This window comes from Pleurodeles waltl, chromosome 1_1, assembly GCF_031143425.1.
Source record: "Pleurodeles waltl isolate 20211129_DDA chromosome 1_1, aPleWal1.hap1.20221129, whole genome shotgun sequence".
NCBI lineage: Eukaryota > Metazoa > Chordata > Amphibia > Caudata > Salamandridae > Pleurodeles > Pleurodeles waltl.
Window position 1 is genome coordinate 870438945 of NC_090436.1, and position 21445 is coordinate 870460389.

The 21445-nt window shown below is 43.4% G+C and overlaps 1 protein-coding gene across 1 annotated transcript in view; it reads left to right on the plus strand.

Moving 5' to 3' along the window:
• LOC138302579 (F-box/LRR-repeat protein 2-like) overlaps positions 1-21445 on the plus strand; it is a 473996-nt gene that overhangs the window by 390013 nt on the left and 62538 nt on the right. Inside the window, exons 9-10 of the mRNA XM_069242590.1 lie at positions 13167-13356; positions 20363-20490. Coding sequence (XP_069098691.1) covers positions 13167-13356; positions 20363-20490 — 318 coding nt within the window. The remainder of the gene's footprint in view (positions 1-13166; positions 13357-20362; positions 20491-21445) is intronic.

A 21445-nucleotide genomic window follows, 5' to 3' on the forward strand; every position in this document is an offset into this window, starting at 1 on the left:
TCTGGTTGTGGGGATATATAGGGCTTGTAGGTTCATTAAGAACCTGAGGAACCCAGAGCCAATAAATGAGCTGCACCCTGCAGTGCGTTTTCATTCTATAGTGGGTATACAGCAATTCATTTGCTGAAATATAAAGAGTAAAAAATAGCTATCAAGGAAACCTTTGTATTTCCAAAAAGGGCACAAGATAAGGTGTTGAGGAGCAGTGGTTATTTGCACATCTCTGAATTCCGGGGTGACCATACTAGCATGTGAATTACAGGGCATTTCTCAAATAGATGTCTTTTTTATACACTCTCCTATATTTGGAATTAAAAATGTAGAGAAAGACAAGGGGCAATAACACTTGTTTTGCTAATCTATGTTCCCCCAAGTCTCCCGATAAAAATGATACCTCACTTGTGTGGGTAGGCCTAGCGCCCACGACAGGAAACGCCCCAAAGCGCAACATGGACACATCCCATTTTTTTTAAAGAAAACAGAGGTGTTTTTTGCAAAGTGCCTACCTGTAGATTTTGGCCTCTAGCTCAGCCGGCACCTAGGGAAACCTACCAAACCTGTACATTTCTGAAAACTAGACACCTAGGGGAATCCAAGATGGGGTGACTTGTGGGGCTCGGACCAGGTTCTGTTACCCAGAATCCTTTGCAAACCTCAAAAGTTGGCTAATAAAACACATGTTCCTCACATTTCTGTGGCAGAAAGTTCTGGAATCTGAGAGGAGCCACAAATTTCCTTCCACCCAGCGTTCCCCCAAGTCTCCCGATAAAAATGATACCTCACTTGTGTGGGTAGGCCTAGCGCCCGCGACAGGAAACGCCCCAAAGCGCAACGTGGACACATCCAATTTTTTGAAAGAAAACAGAGGTGTTTTTTGCAAAGTGCCTACCTGTAGATTTTGGCCTCTAGCTCAGCCGCCACCTAGGGAAACCTACCAAACCTGTGCATTTCTGAAAACTAGAGACCTAGGGAAATCCAAGATGGGGTGACTTGTGGGGCTCGGACCAGGTTCTGTTACCCAGAATCCTTTGCAAACCTCAAAATTTGGCTAAAAAAACACATGTTCCTCACATTTCTGTGGCAGAAAGTTCTGGAATCTGAGAGGAGCCACAAATTTCCTTCCACCCAGCGTTCCCCCAAGTCTCCCGATAAAAATGATACCTCACTTGTGTGGGTAGGCCTAGCGCCCGCGACAGGAAACGCCCCAAAGCGCAACGTGGACACATCCAATTTTTTTAAAGAAAACAGAGGTGTTTTTTGCAAAGTGCCTACCTGTAGATTTTGGCCTCTAGCTCAGCCGGCACCTAGGGAAACCTACCAAACCTGTGCATTTCTGAAAACTAGAGACCTAGGGGAATCCAAGATGGGGTGACTTGTGGGGCTCGGACCAGGTTCTGTTACCCAGAATCCTTTGCAAACCTCAAAATTTGGCTAAAAAAACACATGTTCCTCACATTTCTGTGGCAGAAAGTTCTGGAATCTGAGAGGAGCCACAAATTTCCTTCCACCCAGCGTTCCCCCAAGTCTCCCGATAAAAATGATACCCCACTTGTGTGGGTAGGCCTAACGCCCGCGACAGGAAATGACCCAAAGCGCAACGTGGACACATCCAATTTTTTTAAAGAAAACAGAGGTGTTTTTTGCAAAGTGCCTACCTGTAGATTTTGGCCTCTAGCTCAGCCGGCACCTAGGGAAACCTACCAAACCAGTGCATTTCTGATAACTAGAGACCTAGGGGAATCCAAGATGGGGTGACTTGTGGGGCTCGGAACAGGTTATGTTACCCAGAATCCTTTGCAAACCTCAAAAGTTGGCTAAAAAAACACATGTTCCTCACATTTCTGTGGCAGAAAGTTCTGGAATCTGAGAGGAGCCACAAATTTCCTTCCACCCAGCGTTCCCCCAAGTCTCCAGATAAAAATTATACCTCACTTGTGTGGGTAGGCCTAGCGCCCGCGACAGGAAACGCCCCAAAGCGCAACGTGGACACATTCAATTTTTTGAAAGAAAACAGAGGTGTTTTTTGCAAAGTGCCTACCTGTAGATTTTGGCCTCTAGCTCAGCCGGCACCTAGGGAAACCTACCAAACATGTGCATTTCTGAAAACTAGAGACCTAGGGGAATCCAAGATGGGGTGACTTGTGGGGCTCGGACCAGGTTCTGTTACCCAGAATCCTTTGCAAACCTCAAAATTTGGCTAAAAAAACACATGTTCCTCACATTTCTGTGGCAGAAAGTTCTGGAATCTGAGAGGAGCCACAAATTTCCTTCCACCCAGTGTTCCCCCAAGTCTCCCGATAAAAATGATACCTCACTTGTGTGGGTAGGCCTAGCGCCCGCGACAGGAAACGCCCCAAAGCGCAACGTGGACACATCCAATTTTTTGAAAGAAAACGGTGCCTACCTGTGGATTTTGGCCTCTAGCTCAGCCGGCACCTAGGGAAACCTACCAACCCTGTGCATTTTTGAAAACTAGAGACCTAGGGGAATCCAAGATGGGGTGACTTGTGGGGCTCTGACCAGGTTCTGTTACCCAGAATCCTTTGCAAACCTCAAAATTTGGCTCACAAAACACCCTTTCCTCTCATTTCGGTGACAGAAAGTTCTGGAATCTGAGAGGAGCCACAAATTTCCTTCCACCCAGCGTTCCCCCAAGTCTCCCGATAAAAATGATACCTCACTTGTGTGGGTGGGCCAGGTGCCTGCAACAGAATAAGGCCCAAAACTTGAAGAGATAGAGGGGATAGCACAGCGAGTTTATAAGGGCATATTCTTTTATACATCTTTAGACGGACTCTGCTTTGGGGACCCACATAAGTGAGGTGTCATTTTACTTGGGAGACTGAGGGGAAAACTGGGGAGTAGGAATTTTGTGCTGGAGCGGTGATCCTACTAAGAAAAGTCAGGAAAATATGCTTTTTATGCAAATGTTGAGGTTTACAGAGGAGTCTGGGTAAGAAAATGTTGGGGGAGCCACGCAAGCCACACCTCCCTGGACTCCTTGGGGTGTCTAGTTTTAAAAAATGTCTGGGTTTTGTAGGTTTCCCTCGATGAAGGCCGCACCCAGGACAAAAAACATAGGTGGGCCCTCCCCCCCAAACACAGGTATTTTTGTAATATATCATTTTGATGTGTGCACATACGTCCATGATGTGCCAAACACTAAAATTGTGAAAAGAAACACACTTAGGTTATGTGAATAAGACCCCTCACCCACCAACCAAGTTAGTGGCATGCTTCATCATCGGGGTCCCACCCGAGGCACCTAGCGTGTCACAGGTGTGCTGCGACGCCTGATTACAGCGGAGCAGGTTTTGTCATTTTTACCACACATACTGGTTGGATTTGGCACGAGGGTGAGTGATGGTTCAGTGGATCAAATTTTATTAACAAGAGATTTCACAAAAATTAAATGCACTGTTAATAACTGAAAGACAAAAAACTGAACCAATGACTCACAGCTCGTGAGCTGTAAAGCCGCGACAAGGCACCAACCGCTTTACAGTCCATTCACACACCTTTCATACATGACACGCACAAGACCATTCACACCGCCAGCCACGGGCCCAGCACATTACAACACTCACATCGACAGACCGCGCCACTCAAGGGCCCATCACTTACATACGCCCACATGCCTGATACAAGAATCACACCAGCTGATGGGAGTGTGGACTGGCGTTTGGCTGGCACCTCCAGCCAAGCACCACCCCAAGCACACCGCCAGCCAAGCGCCACCCCAAGCACACCGCCAGCCAAGCCCCACCCCATGCACACCGCCAGCCAAGCCCCACCCCACGCACACTGCCAGCCAAGCATCACCCCACGCACACCGCCAGCCAAGCGCCACCCCACGCACACCGCCAGCCAAGCTCCACCCCACGCACACCGCCATCACTTTTTTTTGTTTATAAACAACAAAGAAACCACTAATTATAAAATAAGCACAAAACTACAAACACAAAAGCTCTAACTAAATACATGACAGAGATGCCAACCGTGAAACATATGAAAATAAAAAACAGCTTACGCTCACGGTATTTCCCAGAAGTTTTTTTGGGTATGGTAACTTCTATAACAGCTGGGCACACACAGCCCAGGCTTTGAAGGGCATTCGTGGCAGTACATCCGGCTCTCCCTCCGGATTAATCTCCGGGCACATACTCTACATTTCTATGTGGGCAAGTCTTTTTTGGGAGTGGGAGGAATGTGATCTGGAAAGTGCCGATCTTTCAATCTAGCCACATCCTCCACCACTTCTACTCTAGGAACTCTTGCCGGTTCCATCACAATAAGGCTTTCTATCACCGACTCCTGAAATTTAACAAATGTCATCCTTGACTCAGGTGAACAATCCTTGTATACAATAAAGGCATTAAAAGTTGCCAAATGAAGTAAATGTAGGGCCAACTTTTTATACCACACATAAGACTTACGAAGAGCAGTGTAAGGTTCCAACCTCTGATTTACTCTATCAACACCACCCATGTGCCTATTGTAGTCCAAAATGCACGCAGGTTTGCGCACTTCCGCAACCTGACCCCAAACAGCCACAGGGGAAGTACTCTCATCATGCATGGTCGATAGCATGTACACATCCCTCCTGTCTGAAAATTTCATAGCTAGCAGCTCATTATTCCGCAAGGCACTGCACTGTCCCCTCACAAGTTTCTTACAGACAAGCTCCCTTGGATAGCCTTTCCGGTTAGGACGGATTGTGCCACAAGCAACAGTGTCCACTCTAAACAACTCCTTGAACAACTGCACTCCAGTGTAGAAATTATCTACGTACAAATGGTGACCTTTGTTAAACAGCCGTCTAACAAGTTCCCACACAATTTTTTCGCTAACTCCAAAAGTGGTCGGACAACCAGGAGGGTCAATACTGGAATCCCCACCAGTGTAGACCCGGAAATTATACACATATCCTGTACTGCTTTCTGACAGCATATACAATTTAATCCCATCCCGTGCCCTCTTACTAGGAATGTACTGCTTAAAAACTAAACGCCCCTTGAAAAGGACCAAAGACTCGTCCACACTTATCTCTTTGCCTGGAACATAGACCTCTGAAAACCGATCCACAAAATGATCAAGGACAGGCCTAATCTTAAAAAGACGGTCACAATCAGGGTGATCTCGTGGCAAGGCTAAAGCATTGTCTACAAAATGCAGCATACGAAGAAGAAGCAAATACCGATTACGTGTCATAGTTGCAGGAAATATAGCGGTTGCCATCAAGGGACTAGTAGACCAATAGGAAGCCAGTGACGGCTTCCTGATCAACCCCATCAAAAAAGTCAAACGTAAAAAACTTTTCATCTCTTCCAGATATGTGGGAACCCACTGAGTAGCTCTAGACTGAGGCTTAAGTCTGGCAGCGTTGTCCCGCAAATATTGCTCTGCATACACATTTGTCTGCTCCACAATCTCTTCCAAAAATACATCGTCCATAAACAAGTGAAAGAAATGGACAGGCAAAAAGTTTTCCGTATTAACTCTACACCCTGGGAGACCAGTAAATGCAGGTAACTGTGGCTGCTCCATGTTTGGGGCAATCCAGGTGTCAGGTCTTCTAATGGGAAACCCTTCAGCCCCAGGCTGCTGCACTCTTGGCACATCAATGTCCTCCTCTAACACAGGCCCTTCATCCGCACTGAGAGTAGCTTCCTCATCAGAAGAATACTCTCGGACAGAAAACTCACTTCCAGAATCTCCTGCTTCCTCCTCTGCCTCAGATGCAGAGTCAGTGTCGTAATCATGGTCTGAAGACGACTGAAAGAGCATGCGAACAACCTGCTGAGCGGTCACTTTGCGGCTAGCCATGATCCTCACTAACAACAAATGGATTGCCAACAACAACTAGCACTAAAATAAGTAATAAACAAAGTGTAGCTTTATCACAAAGAGTTATGTACTACAAAAAACTATACTACTCACTTGCCTGAAAAAGCTACTCACCAAGCAACTACTCTGCACAGACACAGCAATCACCAATGATATCCAACTAAAAAGAAAAAAGCAAATTAGACATATGACAACACAAACATCACTGTGCTCAAATCTAAGGACAATGTCAAACACACAATACTGCATTTAGTACACCACCTACAAACATGTCATTCCTGCATGTCAACAATACTCCTTTGGAGTAAAGTGCTTTCACTTACCTAAAACATGCAACTATGCAGACCGCAGGACAACTACTGCCAAAACCACAAAGATCAACAGCAAAGGAAGCAAAAGCGTTGAACTAGAAGAAAAAGAAGAAATAAATTGTTATAATCACAAATACAAATGCTTTGCCAGTTGACAAACACCCCACCACCAAGAACTTAGAAGTTGTCCCTGGTACCTAAGTGGATCCTGCCCCCTCGGGGGTAGATGGGCGTAAAAAAATTGGCCAATATGCCCCCAAGGGGGGCAGCAATGGGCAACACCTCTGTGCCCCCTTTAGGGGGCGACCCTTCCCAAAGGGGGCACCCCCAGCACCAAAAAAAAAAAAAATCCCTGGCGTATTGGTGGTTTCTGCCCTCCTTGGGGGCAGATGGGCCTACAAAAATAGGCCCATCTGCCCCCAAAGGGGGCAGAGATGGCCAATACGAACTTTCCCCACTTTAGGGGGGCGACCGTTGCCCAAGGGGTGCGCCCAAACACACACCACACACACACACACCACACAATCCCTGGCACCTAGTGTGCTTCCACCCCCCTGGGGGCCAGATCGTCCAAAAAATGGCTGGTCTGCCATCGGGGGGGCCGAAACTGAAAAAAAAAAGACCCCCAGGGGAGCGACCCTTGCCCAAGGGGTTGCCCCCAAAATAAACAATAAAAACAAAATCCCTGGTGTCTAGTGGATTTCGCCCCACCTTGGGGGCAGATCAGGCCAAAAATTGTCGAAATACTAAAAAAAATAGCCCCCCCAGGGGGGCGACCCTTGCCTAAGGGGTCGCCCCCAAAATAAACTTTTCTTTACAAATAAATCCCTGGAGTCTAGTGGATTTTGCCCCCCCCTGGGGGCAGATCGGCCGAAAAAAAGGCGATCTGCCCCCAGGGGGGGGGGGCGAAACACTAAAAAAATTTACCCCGGGGGGGGGCGACCCTTGCCCAAGGGGTCACCCCCAAAAAACACAATAAAAACGAATTCCCTGGTGTCTAGTGGATTTTGCCCCGCCGAAAAAAAGGCGATCTGCCCCCGGGGTAGATCTGCCCGCGATCGTGGAGCAGGAATCTTGTGAAAACAGGAACAGGGGGAAAGGAAAAAACCTTTCCTTTCCCTGTGTCTGTTTCCCCCCCCCTCCCAACCCCCCAAAACGGAAAGGACTCACCTGTTGGGTCCTTTTCCCACAACGCACTGGAAGCAAATGGCTTCTAGCGCACCCGGCAACACTTGATGACGTCGGCGCGCTGTGCGCGCGCTGACGTCATCGGATTGCCGGGGGGGGGGGGTCGGGGTGGAAGGGGAAGGTCTTCCCCTTCCATCCCCGCCTTGAGGGGGAGGGGGGTGCACGGGGGGCACGCTAGCGCTCCCCCAAGTTCCCCTGTGCCTTGGACGAGGTGAGGGAGTAATTAAAAAAATACTCTAAATTGAAGAATAAGGGGAAATAAGGACTGACAAAAGATCACAACAAATCACCAAAAATCCAGCAGAGAAAAAAAAACGGTTATACTGGAGCTGAACAGCTATAGAATGCATCATGTATTTACCATATAATGTGAGTGCGTGTCCTCTGTAGACATCAAAAACAGACTGCTAAAAAGACAAAAAGACATGGAAAACATGGGTGACATGATGGGAGAGAAATAAGAATCATGCCAAAAAGACAGGCTGTCTCAGGGAGACTACTGAAGTGTGACCCAGGCTGCTACAAAAAAATTAAGAATAACCTAAACAGAAGAAGATGGGGAAATAAGGACTAACAACAAATCACAAAGAATTCAAAAGAGAAAAAAAACACTAAAAACTAAAAAATATATAGAGCACCAATGCAACCACATACAAAAGGTAGGTTAGAGGGAACAAGACTATATGAGAATGTTTAATCGGGCAGGAGAAACCTATGCTATGTATAAGGCACCATAGGTACAGAACCAGGGACCAAAACCGAGGAGAATAGGAGAGAACAATGGCCGTCACATCACCAAACAGTGGGAGAGCACACAATCGGGATAGAATTATCCCACATAGTTCTCCCAGGGGATGGACACATTCAAGCCTTTATATTATGTCTCTAATGTATACATCCAGTATACTTCCTCTCATTGTCGTTTATCTGTTGGTATCCATCTCTCTAGCATATTGTATCTTTTCCAAAATGATCCATTTTAATTGTTTATCCAGGTGGTTCTCCTGCATCCAATGTTAGACCAATGGGGCTCCCTCCGTCTGATTGCGTGTCGCTGATTTATGTTCATTGTAGCATTGTCTCAGTTCTCTACTCATCTCTCTGATGTAGCTGAGACCGCAAGGACACAGAATAAGATAGATAACAATTGTGGTTTTACAGTTAGTCACGTGTGAGAGTTTCAGAGTCTTCTTTCCAAATGTAAACTCCTGAGACACAATGGCACCCTCACATGCATGACAGGTATCACATTTGTGGTTTCCTGTAACCAGACTCAATACTTTTTAGACTTGGCATCCTTGGTGTTATCTCCCCTAACTTTTTGCCTCTGTTTCCCAGGTTGTTGATGTGTGCTGGACTCTGTTGTTGCTACTCTGGGCACTTTACCACTGCTATCAAGTGCTAAAGTGCAAGTGCTCCTATGTAAAATGCATGTGTAATTGGCTTTCCATGATTAGCATATTTGATTTACTAGTAAGTCCCTAGTACAGTGCACTAGAGGTGCTCAGGGCCTGTAAATCAAATGCTACTAGTGGGCCTGCAGCACTGGTTGTGCCATCCACATGAGTAGCCCTGTAAACATGTCTCAGACCTGCCACTGCACTGTCTGTGTGTGCAGGTTTAAACTGCCAGTTCAACTTGGCAAGTGTACCCACTTGCCAGACCTAAACCTTCCCTTTACTTACATGTAAGGCACCCATAAGGTAGGCTCTAGGTAGCCCATGAGCTGGGTGCAGTGTATGTTGAAGGTAGGACATATACTAATGTGTTTTATATGTCTTGGCAGTTAAATACTGCCAAATTCGGTTTTCACTGTGCAAGGCCTATCTCTCTCATAGGTTAACATGGTGCTGTCTTTAAATACTATTAAAGCGCAGATTTCCCTTGGGAACAGATAGAAATATGGAGTTTAGGGTCTCTGAACTCACAATTTAAAAATACACCTTTTAGCTAAGCTTGTTTTCAGATTGTATGTTTGAAAATGCCACTTTTAAATAGTAGGCATTTTCTTGCTTAAATCATTCAGTGAATCTGCCTGTTTGTGGATTCCCTGTCTGAGTCAGTTTGACAGTTGGGCTGTTTGCACCTCTCCACTAGACAGTGACACAAATGGAGCTGGGGTGTAGCCTGCATAGCCTGAAAAGCCATCTGTGCTCGGAGGGAGCGGTCACTCACACCTGAAAGGGCTGAGTTTCCCCCTCTTTAGCTTCAGTGTACTCTCTGACCTGGTCAAGGCGCACCAAGGATCCCATCTGGAGAATAGCAACACCTTTGGGTGCTGGACTAGTGGTAACCTTTGTGGGACAGTTACAGCCCCCAGTTCTGTGACCAGTCAGTTTATAGAGATGACACTAAGCCTTCTTGGGATCCCAGTTCTTTCCTTTGTACCCATCCTTGGATTGGGGAGAGTCTCTGGGACCACCCTTCTGAACAGGGCTTTGGGGACCTTTAGAAGACTCCTTGAGTTTCCCCCTCTTTGTGTCCCACATCTTCCCCCCGGGGAGGAAGCAGTAACCCCTTTCCTCTCGTCACCCCCACATGGGTCTTTCTGGGCACCCTTGTTTTGAGCCAGTGGTCAGCCTTCTATCCCTGATCCTGAGGAGAAACCAACCCTAAGTCCACTAGACACTGATGCAGTTTTTCAGAAATAGAGATACTCCTTCAAGATCAAATTATAGAGCCTTTCGTAATCTTGCACGTTACTGCCTTTTAACCAGCCTTCTAGTGTTGTGACTGAAGAGTCAACAAAATCTACTCAGGACTGACTCAAGGTTTTGTGAGTCTCTCTGAACTTAATCTTGTACTTTTCAGTAGTGAGCACAAAGTCCTCAATCAGGTTACCCCTCACATGGTCATAGAACTTAGCATCTTCCTCACCATGTCAGAAGTCTATCCCTGCACTTTCCTGAGAATAACTCCCACAATAGATAGTCCCGGTGTCTCTCAAATGCTGCAAAACATTTTGTAATGTTATCACACTCAACATAGTTGGAGGTAATCCCCCTCGAGATTTTGTGATCAAACGTTTCCTTTCTTTCCCTAGTTAGTTTGTTTCTGCCACCATCCATGGGAACTAGACCCAACTTTTTCTAAGGCCATGATTTTGGCTTTGAGGGCTGCTCTTGTGGGTAGTCTTGCAAGATATTCATCTTCCTCGTCTAGTTCTTCTTTGTGCCTTGAGTTGCCTGAGCTATTCCCTGAAAAGATATTCGCCCAAAGTGCATGGGTAGGATAGAGGTCTCTGTACTCAACCTCATCCTCTCTGGTTAAAGTAGGATGACTATCCCCTAGAAACTGATGACAGTCCCACTGTCCTCCTCCTGTTCAGAGGTGACAATACCTTGTTGCAACTGGGCTGCATCAAATTCTGAAAGGGCCTCCTGGAGGCTTGCTTTTGTAGGGTTTGAGCAAGTAGCAATCATGCTGGCTTTACAGATGTTCCTTAACTGCTGCATACTTAGCTGTAGATAAGGGGTCAGGTTGAGTTCTTGCATGATCTCCTCCACACCAGACATATTCAGAAAGTTGAGACCTTTTTAGAAATTTGGAAGCACATTCTAAAGAGACTTTTAAGACCTAGCTGACTAGTACACTTTTTAAATTTCTAGAGCAAATGACTCGGGGACTTAACACAAGAACCTAGCAGTTCAGATTAGAAATTTAGAAAAAAAAGAAAAAAACAAAAAGATTTTCAAAAATATTTTTGACTGATGTCAACTGTGGATTTCTCAGTGGAATCACTTACTGACCAAGTGGTATCAGCAGATGCAAACCCTTATATCCCACCACTGATCCACAAAATGTAGGAATCTGTTTTTTTATGCAGTGGGCTAATGCAAAAAATCCAGGCGACCCATACTAGGTTTTGTAGGGCTTACTTCAATAACACCAAGTGCTCTATTTATGGTAGTGTATTTGAGCAGGTGTTTAGGCTTATGAGAGGGGAGTGTTAAGCATCTGTTGCACTCACAGAGTCAATAAATGGTACTCAAGAAAGAAATCTGAGACCAATTAAAAAAAATAGCATAGGTTTTTATATAATTGTAGACACCAACATCATCAAAATCAGGCAAGTACTTTCAGAGTTATCGATTTTTTAAGAAACCATTTCAAATACACAAATTACAGTTTTTGAGGCATTGCCTCAAACACTGTAATAGTTTCCTATGGAAGAAAATACATTTACTCCATAGGGGTACTTTTAGGCAGAGTTCGGGGTGCCTCTGGAACTTAAGGTGCTAGGGGACCGAGGTCTGAAGAACCCCCAGCAGTTTCTGTTTACCTGCCCGGTGTGTCCAGCAGTCGCGGCTCACTCTGCTCATGTGGGGCAGGGCCCAAGATGGCCGGCAAAACATACATGCGCACTGAGGGGAGTGCACAGTGCACTCTCCTCATATCCTCATCATCCCTAATGCCCCGCCCCTTTAACAAATGAAACAATAATAAACATGGTTTATTATTGTTTCATTTGTTAAAGGATTTGCAGTGGCTGCTGCTGGTGGGGGGGGGGTGAGAGGTGGGTCGATGTTCCTCCGCCCTAATGGAGGAATCGTCGCTGGTGTCCAGGTGCAGCGGTACTGGTCGGGTTGGTAATCTCAAATGCTACACTGTAGAAAACAATGGACACCTGTGAACACAGGCTGCAAGGGAGGGCATGTTGACAAAACCAGCAGAATCCCCAGGGAGGCTCAGCTCGTGAGGGTCTTTGGAGCAAGGGAGGACAGTCAGTTAGCCAGAACCCGAGCTGTGGGGCTACGGTGCAGAGGTGTATTTACGACTGGTCTTACTATAGAGAGGAGATGGATCTGGCGAAACCCACAGTCCGGAGGTATGTGATGTTACATCGCCCTTGTCAAAAACAAAAGGAATCGTTTTCTGCCTACCTGGTTTAGATTAAATCTTTGCGCTTGTTGGTAGTGCTACCCAATGAATGTTATGATGTTGGGTCGTTGGGGCCCTGCAGCTGCGACAATGTGTCTCTTCAGGATACGCTACATATTTATGATAGTTTGTAAAAAAATATTATTGAGCCTAAAAGAGCTTTTATCATCCCGCTATTGAAAAACAACAGATTCTCTCAAGTACGGACTGCACTTATATTTTTACAAATGTTGCCAGGTGAATTTATAATTTTTTTATGTAGCAAGTTTTTAAAAAGCTTTTATGAATCTTAGGAGTTTATGGAAAGTCTAAATGGATGTTACCTACCACAATGTATTTTATCTTGTTTTTATTGTGTGTATATATATTTATGTTTTATTTCTTTTTGTATATTTTCATGGTTCGAAAAGAAACCGAATAAAGATAAACCTTGCACTGATCTGCTCTCTTCAGTCTGTCGTCCACACAATGGGCTTTAAACCAAAAGATAAACAAAGGTACAGAATACAAATGCAGATTCCCTGTAGTTCACATTCCACTTAAATCTTGCTTATGAGCCTTCCAAAGGAAAGTCTAAAGGCTTTCAAAAAGATATTACCTATCAAACATCCAGTTTATCTCTTTTGAGGTGCCCTCGATGGGAGTTCCTGGTGGCATAACAAGTAATAGCTTTGTTTACCTTAAGAAAGGATGGTTAATTCTGTTCCCATACTACAACTCTGCTGTAGCTTTATATCTCAGGTATCTGACAAATAACAGCTGTGACAAATGGATTGTAGAGCTAATGAGTGATGTGTAAACAAGCATGATTAATACACGCATCTGTCTGTGCTCAGTTGAACATGAGTTCTTTTAATGTTATCACATCTGTACATTTTGGAAAGGCATCAGGCCACTCTGCTATTTCTGAGATTATGTTAATTACTTTCTGTTTTACAGTCTCAACAAATTAGAGGTTTTTGGCTGCCATGCATTAACGCCGCACTGTATAAGCTCTACTGCTGCAGATTGCATCCATCTGAAGACCTTGAACATTGGCAGAATTCCTAAAGTGACCGATGCCTGCCTAACAAAGACAGCCTTAGCTTTGAAAGAATTAACCATGCTGAATGTAACAGGCCTCAATGTGGTAAGTCGATATTTTCATTCATGTGTTTCAAAAAACGCATGCAAAGGAGTTAGTTATAAGTGCATGTTTTGCATGGTCTGTTTTGATGAGAAAGTGCTGATTTTTCTTCTGCATATGCAGGAACTTTACATTAATGGAAATCAGATTCCAACGAGAGTACCTATCTATATTGGCAGGAAGTGACCAATTAAGGATTCTGTCTGTCTTTAGTCTTACAACAAATCTCCCGCCCGAATCTTTTCATGGCTGGATCCCTGCTAGCTGTGTGCCCTCATTAGATTTCACTTTGCTTTTTTCAGTCTAACAGTTTACGCCTGTATCACTGAAGTGGACGGCCTTTCATGTAAAACTATTGAGCGACAAGGATAAAGTGCCCTTGGACCGATTTTTGATATTATGTAACTTTGTTTATTAAATTTACAAGAAAGCAGTGTTGGAACGTGCTGTTATTTAGATAAATGCTTCAGTGTATGAGTGAGTGAATATGTGTGCAACTCAGTGTGAAGTAAATACTTTGGCCGAAACACATTGTCTGTAGCATAAGATGCTATTATTGTTGAATAAGTAATATTTGACCTTATGGAGAATCCTCTCTGCAGTAGTGTCTGATGCCCAGGTTATGTGTCTCAGATTTACACAGGTGTCACATAACACAGAGCAGTAACCAGAGTCTCAGCGCTTCATTGCGCGAGAGGGAGAGAGCATACTAAAATCAATATCTACTAACATATGGCACTATACTTCCCTTTCCCTAGCTCTGGAGCATAATCAGGCCTTACACACCTGTGCCCCAGAGTGCAAACATGAAGGTCAATTCACCAAAATGCCAGTGCCAGTGGAAGTGACGTCACACCCCCATTTTGACCTTCAATTCCAGTCACACTCACATGCTTACACATACACACATTCACACTTACACACACATTCACTCATCTATACACACTCACCCTCAAACACGCACCCAACATACACTTAAAAGCATTTTTTTGCTTATGTGTGATGTTTAATCCAGCTAATTGTACTTTTTTGAATTACAATAACAGTGAATAATTAAATATTTTTCACTATTAGTGTAATAAAAATGAGAGAAAACAAAGAGAAAGGAACCCCAACCATGCCCGTAACACCTGCTCCCACTGTATTTCTAGCACTGATTTTGCCACCTCGGAAGCCAGGGGTCACAAAGACAGCGCCACGGTCGCAAGGGGAAAGCCAGAGGTCACAGCTGTGAATCCCTGGCGACCCCTAAATGACGACCTTGTGTAAAGGTATCTGTGTCATGTCTGGCATCGTTTTCTTACTGGAACCATACCCTTCCAGTGTCACATTTTGTGCTTAGACTAACGTTAAAACATTTCTCACTTTGGATGCGTTCTGTATAGTTCAGCACACATGCAAAGTGGGAAAAGTTAGGAGAAATAAAAGTATTTTTCATTTTTTTTGCCTTCTTCAAAGTGGCATTATTTTTTGGTGTGAAGCGATGTCTAGTAAGTTAGTAGATGGGGGTTTGTGTAAAAAACCATAGGTAGTTGCATGGGAAACGTCCAAGTACCACTCCCGGCACAACCTCTTGACCCAGAATAATGCAAAACACTAGAAAGTAAATGCAAAAACACATTTTGCAGAGGTGTGCATCACTTTTGTGATATAAACCCAATGCATAATGTTTGTAAGTCTGGGCTGTTGTGTCTTAGGTTAATGTGGATGGTGGACTATTAATATGTTACTTTATCCATTTAGATTCAGTATGGACCTTTGTGCTACCATACTCAGGAAATTTTACACAAAAAATATCTGAGGTGTATGTAGAGATGGATCGAGGGTACTTGAGTGAAGAACGAAAAAGAGCCTGACAAGATCTAGAAATACAATTATGATTCTTTTCAATGAGGTCAGTTTGACTAATTATTTAAATAATCCTCTTTGCAGAACTCTTTTTCCCTTTAATTTTATGTGCCAAGGGACTGTGGGGCGTCATGTTTGATACATAGGGAACGAATAAAAGGCACCAATATTCATTCCTATTACATGCCAAGCAGTGACAACTTTGCACAGTATGTACTTTCTTTCTGTTTGGCCTCCAACATCTTCATCTTCTCTGTCACTTGCCTTGTTTTCAAAGGGCTACACAACTGATGCCTTGCAGATCATGTCTCCATTATCCATATGTGACTTTGCATGTATCTATGACACATACCACTGCATTGTTGAGAAGAATCACTCCTTTAATTGCTGCATCTGAGGAGGTAAATAAACCATCTCTGGTCTGCATATGAAAAAAAATGCATATTTTATATACAAATAAATGGGGGCATGGTTAGAGCTTTCTGGATAGCGTGGGTCAGAAAAATCGAGGGGCAAATATTGTTTTATCTCAATATCGAGGCCTAAATATCAAAACAAAATGTTGGACAGATGAGTATATAAAGCTAATTAGAACATTGGAAAGTTGAGAGCTCACTTGAAGACAAGGAAGCAGCAGTGGCCTATATAAACTGATTTAAGCCTGGGTCTCTCAACATTTTAATGTTCTACTCAACAGCCTCTGCCTTTTTCTTTCCCCTGCCCTTTCCAAATATATGGAGTGGGCAAGGGAAATCGACAGGCAGAGGCTGTACTGGAGGACACACTGAAGCCTTCCCCCTCCTTCCTCCCATAGTTTGCAGAATCACCTGTCTCGGAAGGAAGAAGGGGGAATGCTGCTCAGCTCCTGGATCTCCCTGGCTGAGCTGAATGAGAAAACGCGGTTTATCAGAGTCATGGGAGAACCAGGGGCTGATTTCAGCCCCCTTTCAGAGCTTTTGCTGTAAATCTTCAGCAACTCACAAGCCCTGGCCCTGCAAGTGGTTATTAGCACATTTCAACTCCCTCGAGCTATGAGAGGCTTTTGTTTTTATAATCAGGACATTCTACTCTCAATGGGAGGAATGTTCTAATGGCCTACTACCCTGCCACAGCAGGCAATACTGGCCTTTAAAAGCCTTCTCCCTTGTTAAAGCCTCGCCAAACACTGGCCATAAATATCTGATATAGTTGGCTACGGCTGTCTATAAGTTTATAATATAGGTTTACTGTACTGTAACTCCACAGCTATGTATCTTGACAATATGTAGGTCATCAAGGTACATAGATGTGGAGTTAAGAATAGTAAAACTATATTCACCTATAGGCATTTACCTCATTGATATTTTTTCTTCCCTGTTTAGGCCTTAAAATTGTGGTAAAAGCAATATTTACCACATGATATTCTGGACTACAATGTTTCAGATTCGATAGACAATACTTCATTTTGATTATTAATTAAACCACTTCACTTAGTTTAGAAATTCTCAGGGAGATCATGGACTTGTTGCCAGCTTCTCCCTTTTGCTGTTATGTCATTCATTAGACCAGATACTAAGTAATAGGTCCCTCGTTTATGAGACTTCCTGGTAATATAAACCTTAAAATAGAAGAGCTTTTCTGCTTGCAGCTGGAGACTTCATTTGTGTCTTTCCAGGTCCGGTGTTAGGTGCTTTTGATTTTACAAAAATTATATATGTAATACATTCATAGATGCTTTCGACCACTCCTTCATTGGGTTATTCTTGTGTCATTTACACGTTTCTTCTGCCCACTATAGCCTACAGCATAGGGCTGTGTGTCATCCTACTTTGACTGTTTGCTGCTCACTGGTGGCCCTCAACATTTTTGGGAGGTGCAGCACCGAGCTGAGATTGCACACAGCCTGATGCACAAACATACAAACCTTTTCGAAGAGGTTGACACCTTTGTGCCATGCTAGTGCATAGTTATTTTGCCTGTGTCGAGGCTGCTCCAAAAATAACTCCAATGATGTCCTATGTTACTGCAGTTTGTCAATATGTGGAAAAACAAAGAATCAATAAAAACTGGTCTCAGAGTAACAGCAGCAGGATTTTCAGGGTGCTGACATGGAATATCACACAAGTGGGGATCATGTCAGAAATTGCATATTCACTCACTCATCCACCTCTAATCTCAGTGAGTTTAACTCCTGTTCCAGAATCTTTCTGTAACCTATACATTGCTCTTGCCTAACCATTCATATTCTGTCAGCGATTAAGTTTGTACAGTCTGCGATGCTGGATCTTTTCAGAAAAACTGAACGATTGCACGTATTGCCTTGTGTGAGAGGAGAATGCTTGCTTTGCTACTGCCTCTTTGCATTGAGGAACTAAAACTGTTACTACTTTTTCCCAATTTGTACCTGCTTATGCTGATGCTACCCTAGCTGTACCTGTCTTCTAGAGGATACTTGCACTGGTTCTGCCCAAGGTATAGCTGTTGTATGAAGAGGGATGATTCCATTGCTGTTTTCCTATTTTGTAAAAACGAAAGGATACTTTTAATGTCCTTGGTTACCATGCCAAAACCAGTCAGAAGCTTTTATTGGACTCGAGGCACAATTTTTTGTAGGGTCTTGACCTAGAAACCCTGGTTTCAATTACAACTTTCCATCTTGACCAAACAGCGTAACCCAGGCCAGACCATTTTCTTCACTCTGCTTCCCTTTCGGTGATCATCACATTTGAGAGCAGCTTCAAATAATTTAGTTCAGGATGTGCACTGTACAAAAGCTTCTCTTGTATGTGGTTCTACAGACCATAAAGTTTACGACAATAGTAAGGAGGTATAAAACAACTGATTATTAAAAGTTTATCAGGGCAAATGTTGAAAAGGATGCAATATCCATCCAGTGTCTGAATTGCACAATGTGGAGTCATGAAACACAATTTTAATCCCAGATACCAAGCTTGTCAAAGCAGTGTAAATCAAACCAATTACTTTTCTCCACTGTGCCTCACCACATTTGAGATCATCCTGAAATAGTTCAGAATGCACACTATACACCGATATCTCTTTTATATGGTTTATTAGGCCATAACGTTATTCAATATATAACAGTAAAATAATTATATGGGAGGAAGCAAGAGAACTGACTTGTTTTTTGAATTATTGGTGAAATTGCAGCAACAGAAAGGATGTGGTTGACTAATTTTAATAAGGGCTGCTGAGAGCAGTGATACAATCTCAGGTACCAAAGAGAAACAATTCAAAATTGAATTTTATTTAAAAGGTAGTACCCCACCTCTAAATAAAGTGGCAGTAACCAACATATGCAGAAGAACAGAAGGTCCAGGCTGAGCTAAGAGCTGTTTTCTTAAGCCTCCAAAGCAATATTTTTTTCAGACAGGATGCAACACATATGGGGCCGCAGAGAGTTATGGGACCTGGCAGTCACATTCTCACTACCACCATCACTGCCCTACTGGTTCTGGCAGAGGCAGGAGGTGATTTTGTGATGAGCATGTAGTTTTCAAAGCTCTCCCACTGCCCACACTCATTACTTTAGAATTAGGATGAGGAATTGCCCCACTGTGAAAACATATTTCCCCGATGAGGCAAAAACAAAAGTTTAAGCAAGAGCATTTCTCCTTCCTCAGCATATTTTCCCATGCAAGAGTATACGTATAATGGGAAAACCTGGTTTGCATTGATGAGTGTGTGCTGTACTTCTTCTGTTTACGTGTAATGTTGCTTGTACTACTGCCTTCAGCCCATATTGTGTATCTGTTTTGTGTGTGAATGAAGGTTGTAGTAATGTAGCTATTTTGTTTGTATAAAGATACACACATTCTCCTGCCTGTAGTGTGTCAGTTCTGTGTGTGAGGGAAGCTTGCACATCTACTGCTCATCCTGTATCTGTACTCTCCTGGTGTCAGAAAACATGCACAGTTGTTACCTAAGTTTGAATCTGTCATGTGTATGATGGAATATTGCACTGCTGCTGAAACTGTGCATTTTGTGTGAGAGGGAACACTGGACTGTTGCTGAATATGGTACACACGAGCTATGTGTGAGCAGGGCACAAGCCCTAAGACAACTAGTGGGGAGAACTAATTAGCAAATGTAATTCACAAAGTCACAGAAAGAGACGCCAAAATAAGCCATGCCCCTATAATATACCTCACATATAATGTGGAATGGGCCTATTTCATAAAAACAACAACTTAACATAATTATGCACAAATGTAGAATAAATATTAGAAATGCCAAAAGGTCTGGCTTTACAAGATTGTTGTATGATAAAGTAAAGCATTACAAGTAAATAGAATGGGAATTAGTATGTATTTGTATGAAAACAAAGAACTGTAGAGTAATATTTGTGTAGGTTAGCAAAGATCAGGTGGCAATTGCACTGTCAAGCCAGACCTAAACGTCAATGTACGTTAATGACTATCTTCTTCCCATCTGTGCTCCTGCCAAAGAAACACAACATAAATGATCTTGTTATCAAAGACACTTTTATAGCATTACATTGTCACGTGTGTTCCCCTAAAAGTTCAATCTCAGGCAGCTGAATAAATAAACAAAATTATTGCAGCCCTGTGAAGGCCAAGGACTTTTTTGTGGATGCCCCATCAAAACATATACTCTTGACTCCCAACATGTGGACGGAGCCAAAGCCCCTCTCTAGTAATGCTCACATAATTGTTGGGCAACAGCTGTGCTGTCAAGCCAGACCACGAAGAACATATTTTTAGCATGTTTTACTTTTATATAAATAAAATGTGTAGTTTTCATATTTGAGTGTCTAATTGAGCTCAAAATGGATGAAAGATTCTATTTTAAACGTGTGGAACTCGGATTACCTTTTAAACTGGGATTAGAGAGTAAACAAATTGTGCTCGGTGTGGCTTTTTTAACAGTAAAGCTTGAGGTTTAAAGCACGTATGTATTCTGAGAGTTTTCTTGTCAAGCGTCAAAGCACAATAGCTCTGCAATCTGGAGGTGGAGCAGTTCCTTTTCTAAAAATAGTGGTGGCACTCCTCCCCCCCTCCTCCACTCATAATTTGTGCCCCATGTGTAAGGGCGTTTACACTGATGCTATCCATGATGTGTATATTCTGTCTGTTTCACTGGAGCTTAATGCTGTAAAATCCAACACCGTTGACTATGTCACTGCTTCTTTGTCTTTTGCTAGGTTAGAGATCGTGTTGTCCATCACATTGTGAAGCAATGCCCCAAACTGGATGGACTGACTATCAGCTCGTGCTCTCAGGTGACTGATGTAAGTCTGGTAGAGATCAGCACTTACCTGCCCACAGTACGGTGAGTTATATTTAATATACAAATATAAATTTTGCTTCCATCATACAAGAAAGTGTGGAACGTAGTATGCACAAACCCAACTGTGTTTTCTGATATCTGTAATATGCAAGATACACATTATTAGTGGGTAGGGCCTGCTGGAAACATTATTGTGAACATTCGCGTTTACAAACTTCAAAACTAATCAGACTCAGCTTTTCGCATTTCTGAGGTCAATAATATGAGTATCATTGAGTTGTGCAATAGTAACATTTGTTACTAACTGGACTCCGAAACCATAATAGTGCAATAACAAGCACCAATGGAAAATACTAGAATCCTGATACGTTTTTTAGGAGCTCCAGTCAAAACCAAATGCTCCAGGCACTAGCGGTATACTTGGTTCTCATGTATTCTTATGGGTCTAAATATTCACTATAACATTTCAAAACAAGTATTGGCAATGTCAATAGGTCTGGCTTTAATGTTATGTAGTCAGAAGGGCACACTGCTCACCGATAATTCATCTGGGCACAACTCTAACCCTGTACTCACACAGGCACACTGCTCACCCTGCACAAGCATGGTCCCACCATTCCTCCCACTCTCATACAACTCTTAGTGTGCCCTTATAACACCTCTGTTCAAACACATAAACGTCTATGGTGGTCAGACAGGAAAGCAGAACAAGCTTAATATGGTAAGTCTCACGGGAAATACCTCGTAAAACTTAACTAGGCTCAATAGTTTTGTATGGACTTGAGCCTTACCCCGTTTTCCCTGGTTACCCAGCAACCAGAGCACTTCTATGCTGGGGCACACACCGCTGACCTTTTATTTAGAGGCCTTTCATTACTTTCCTCAGAAACCACTGCCTCGCTGCTTTATGAGAAAGTGTCCCCTTCCCCCTGACCCTTATGCCATGTTTAGATTATAAGGCCTCCGGTGCCTTGTGGGATGAGTCAATCTACCAGTG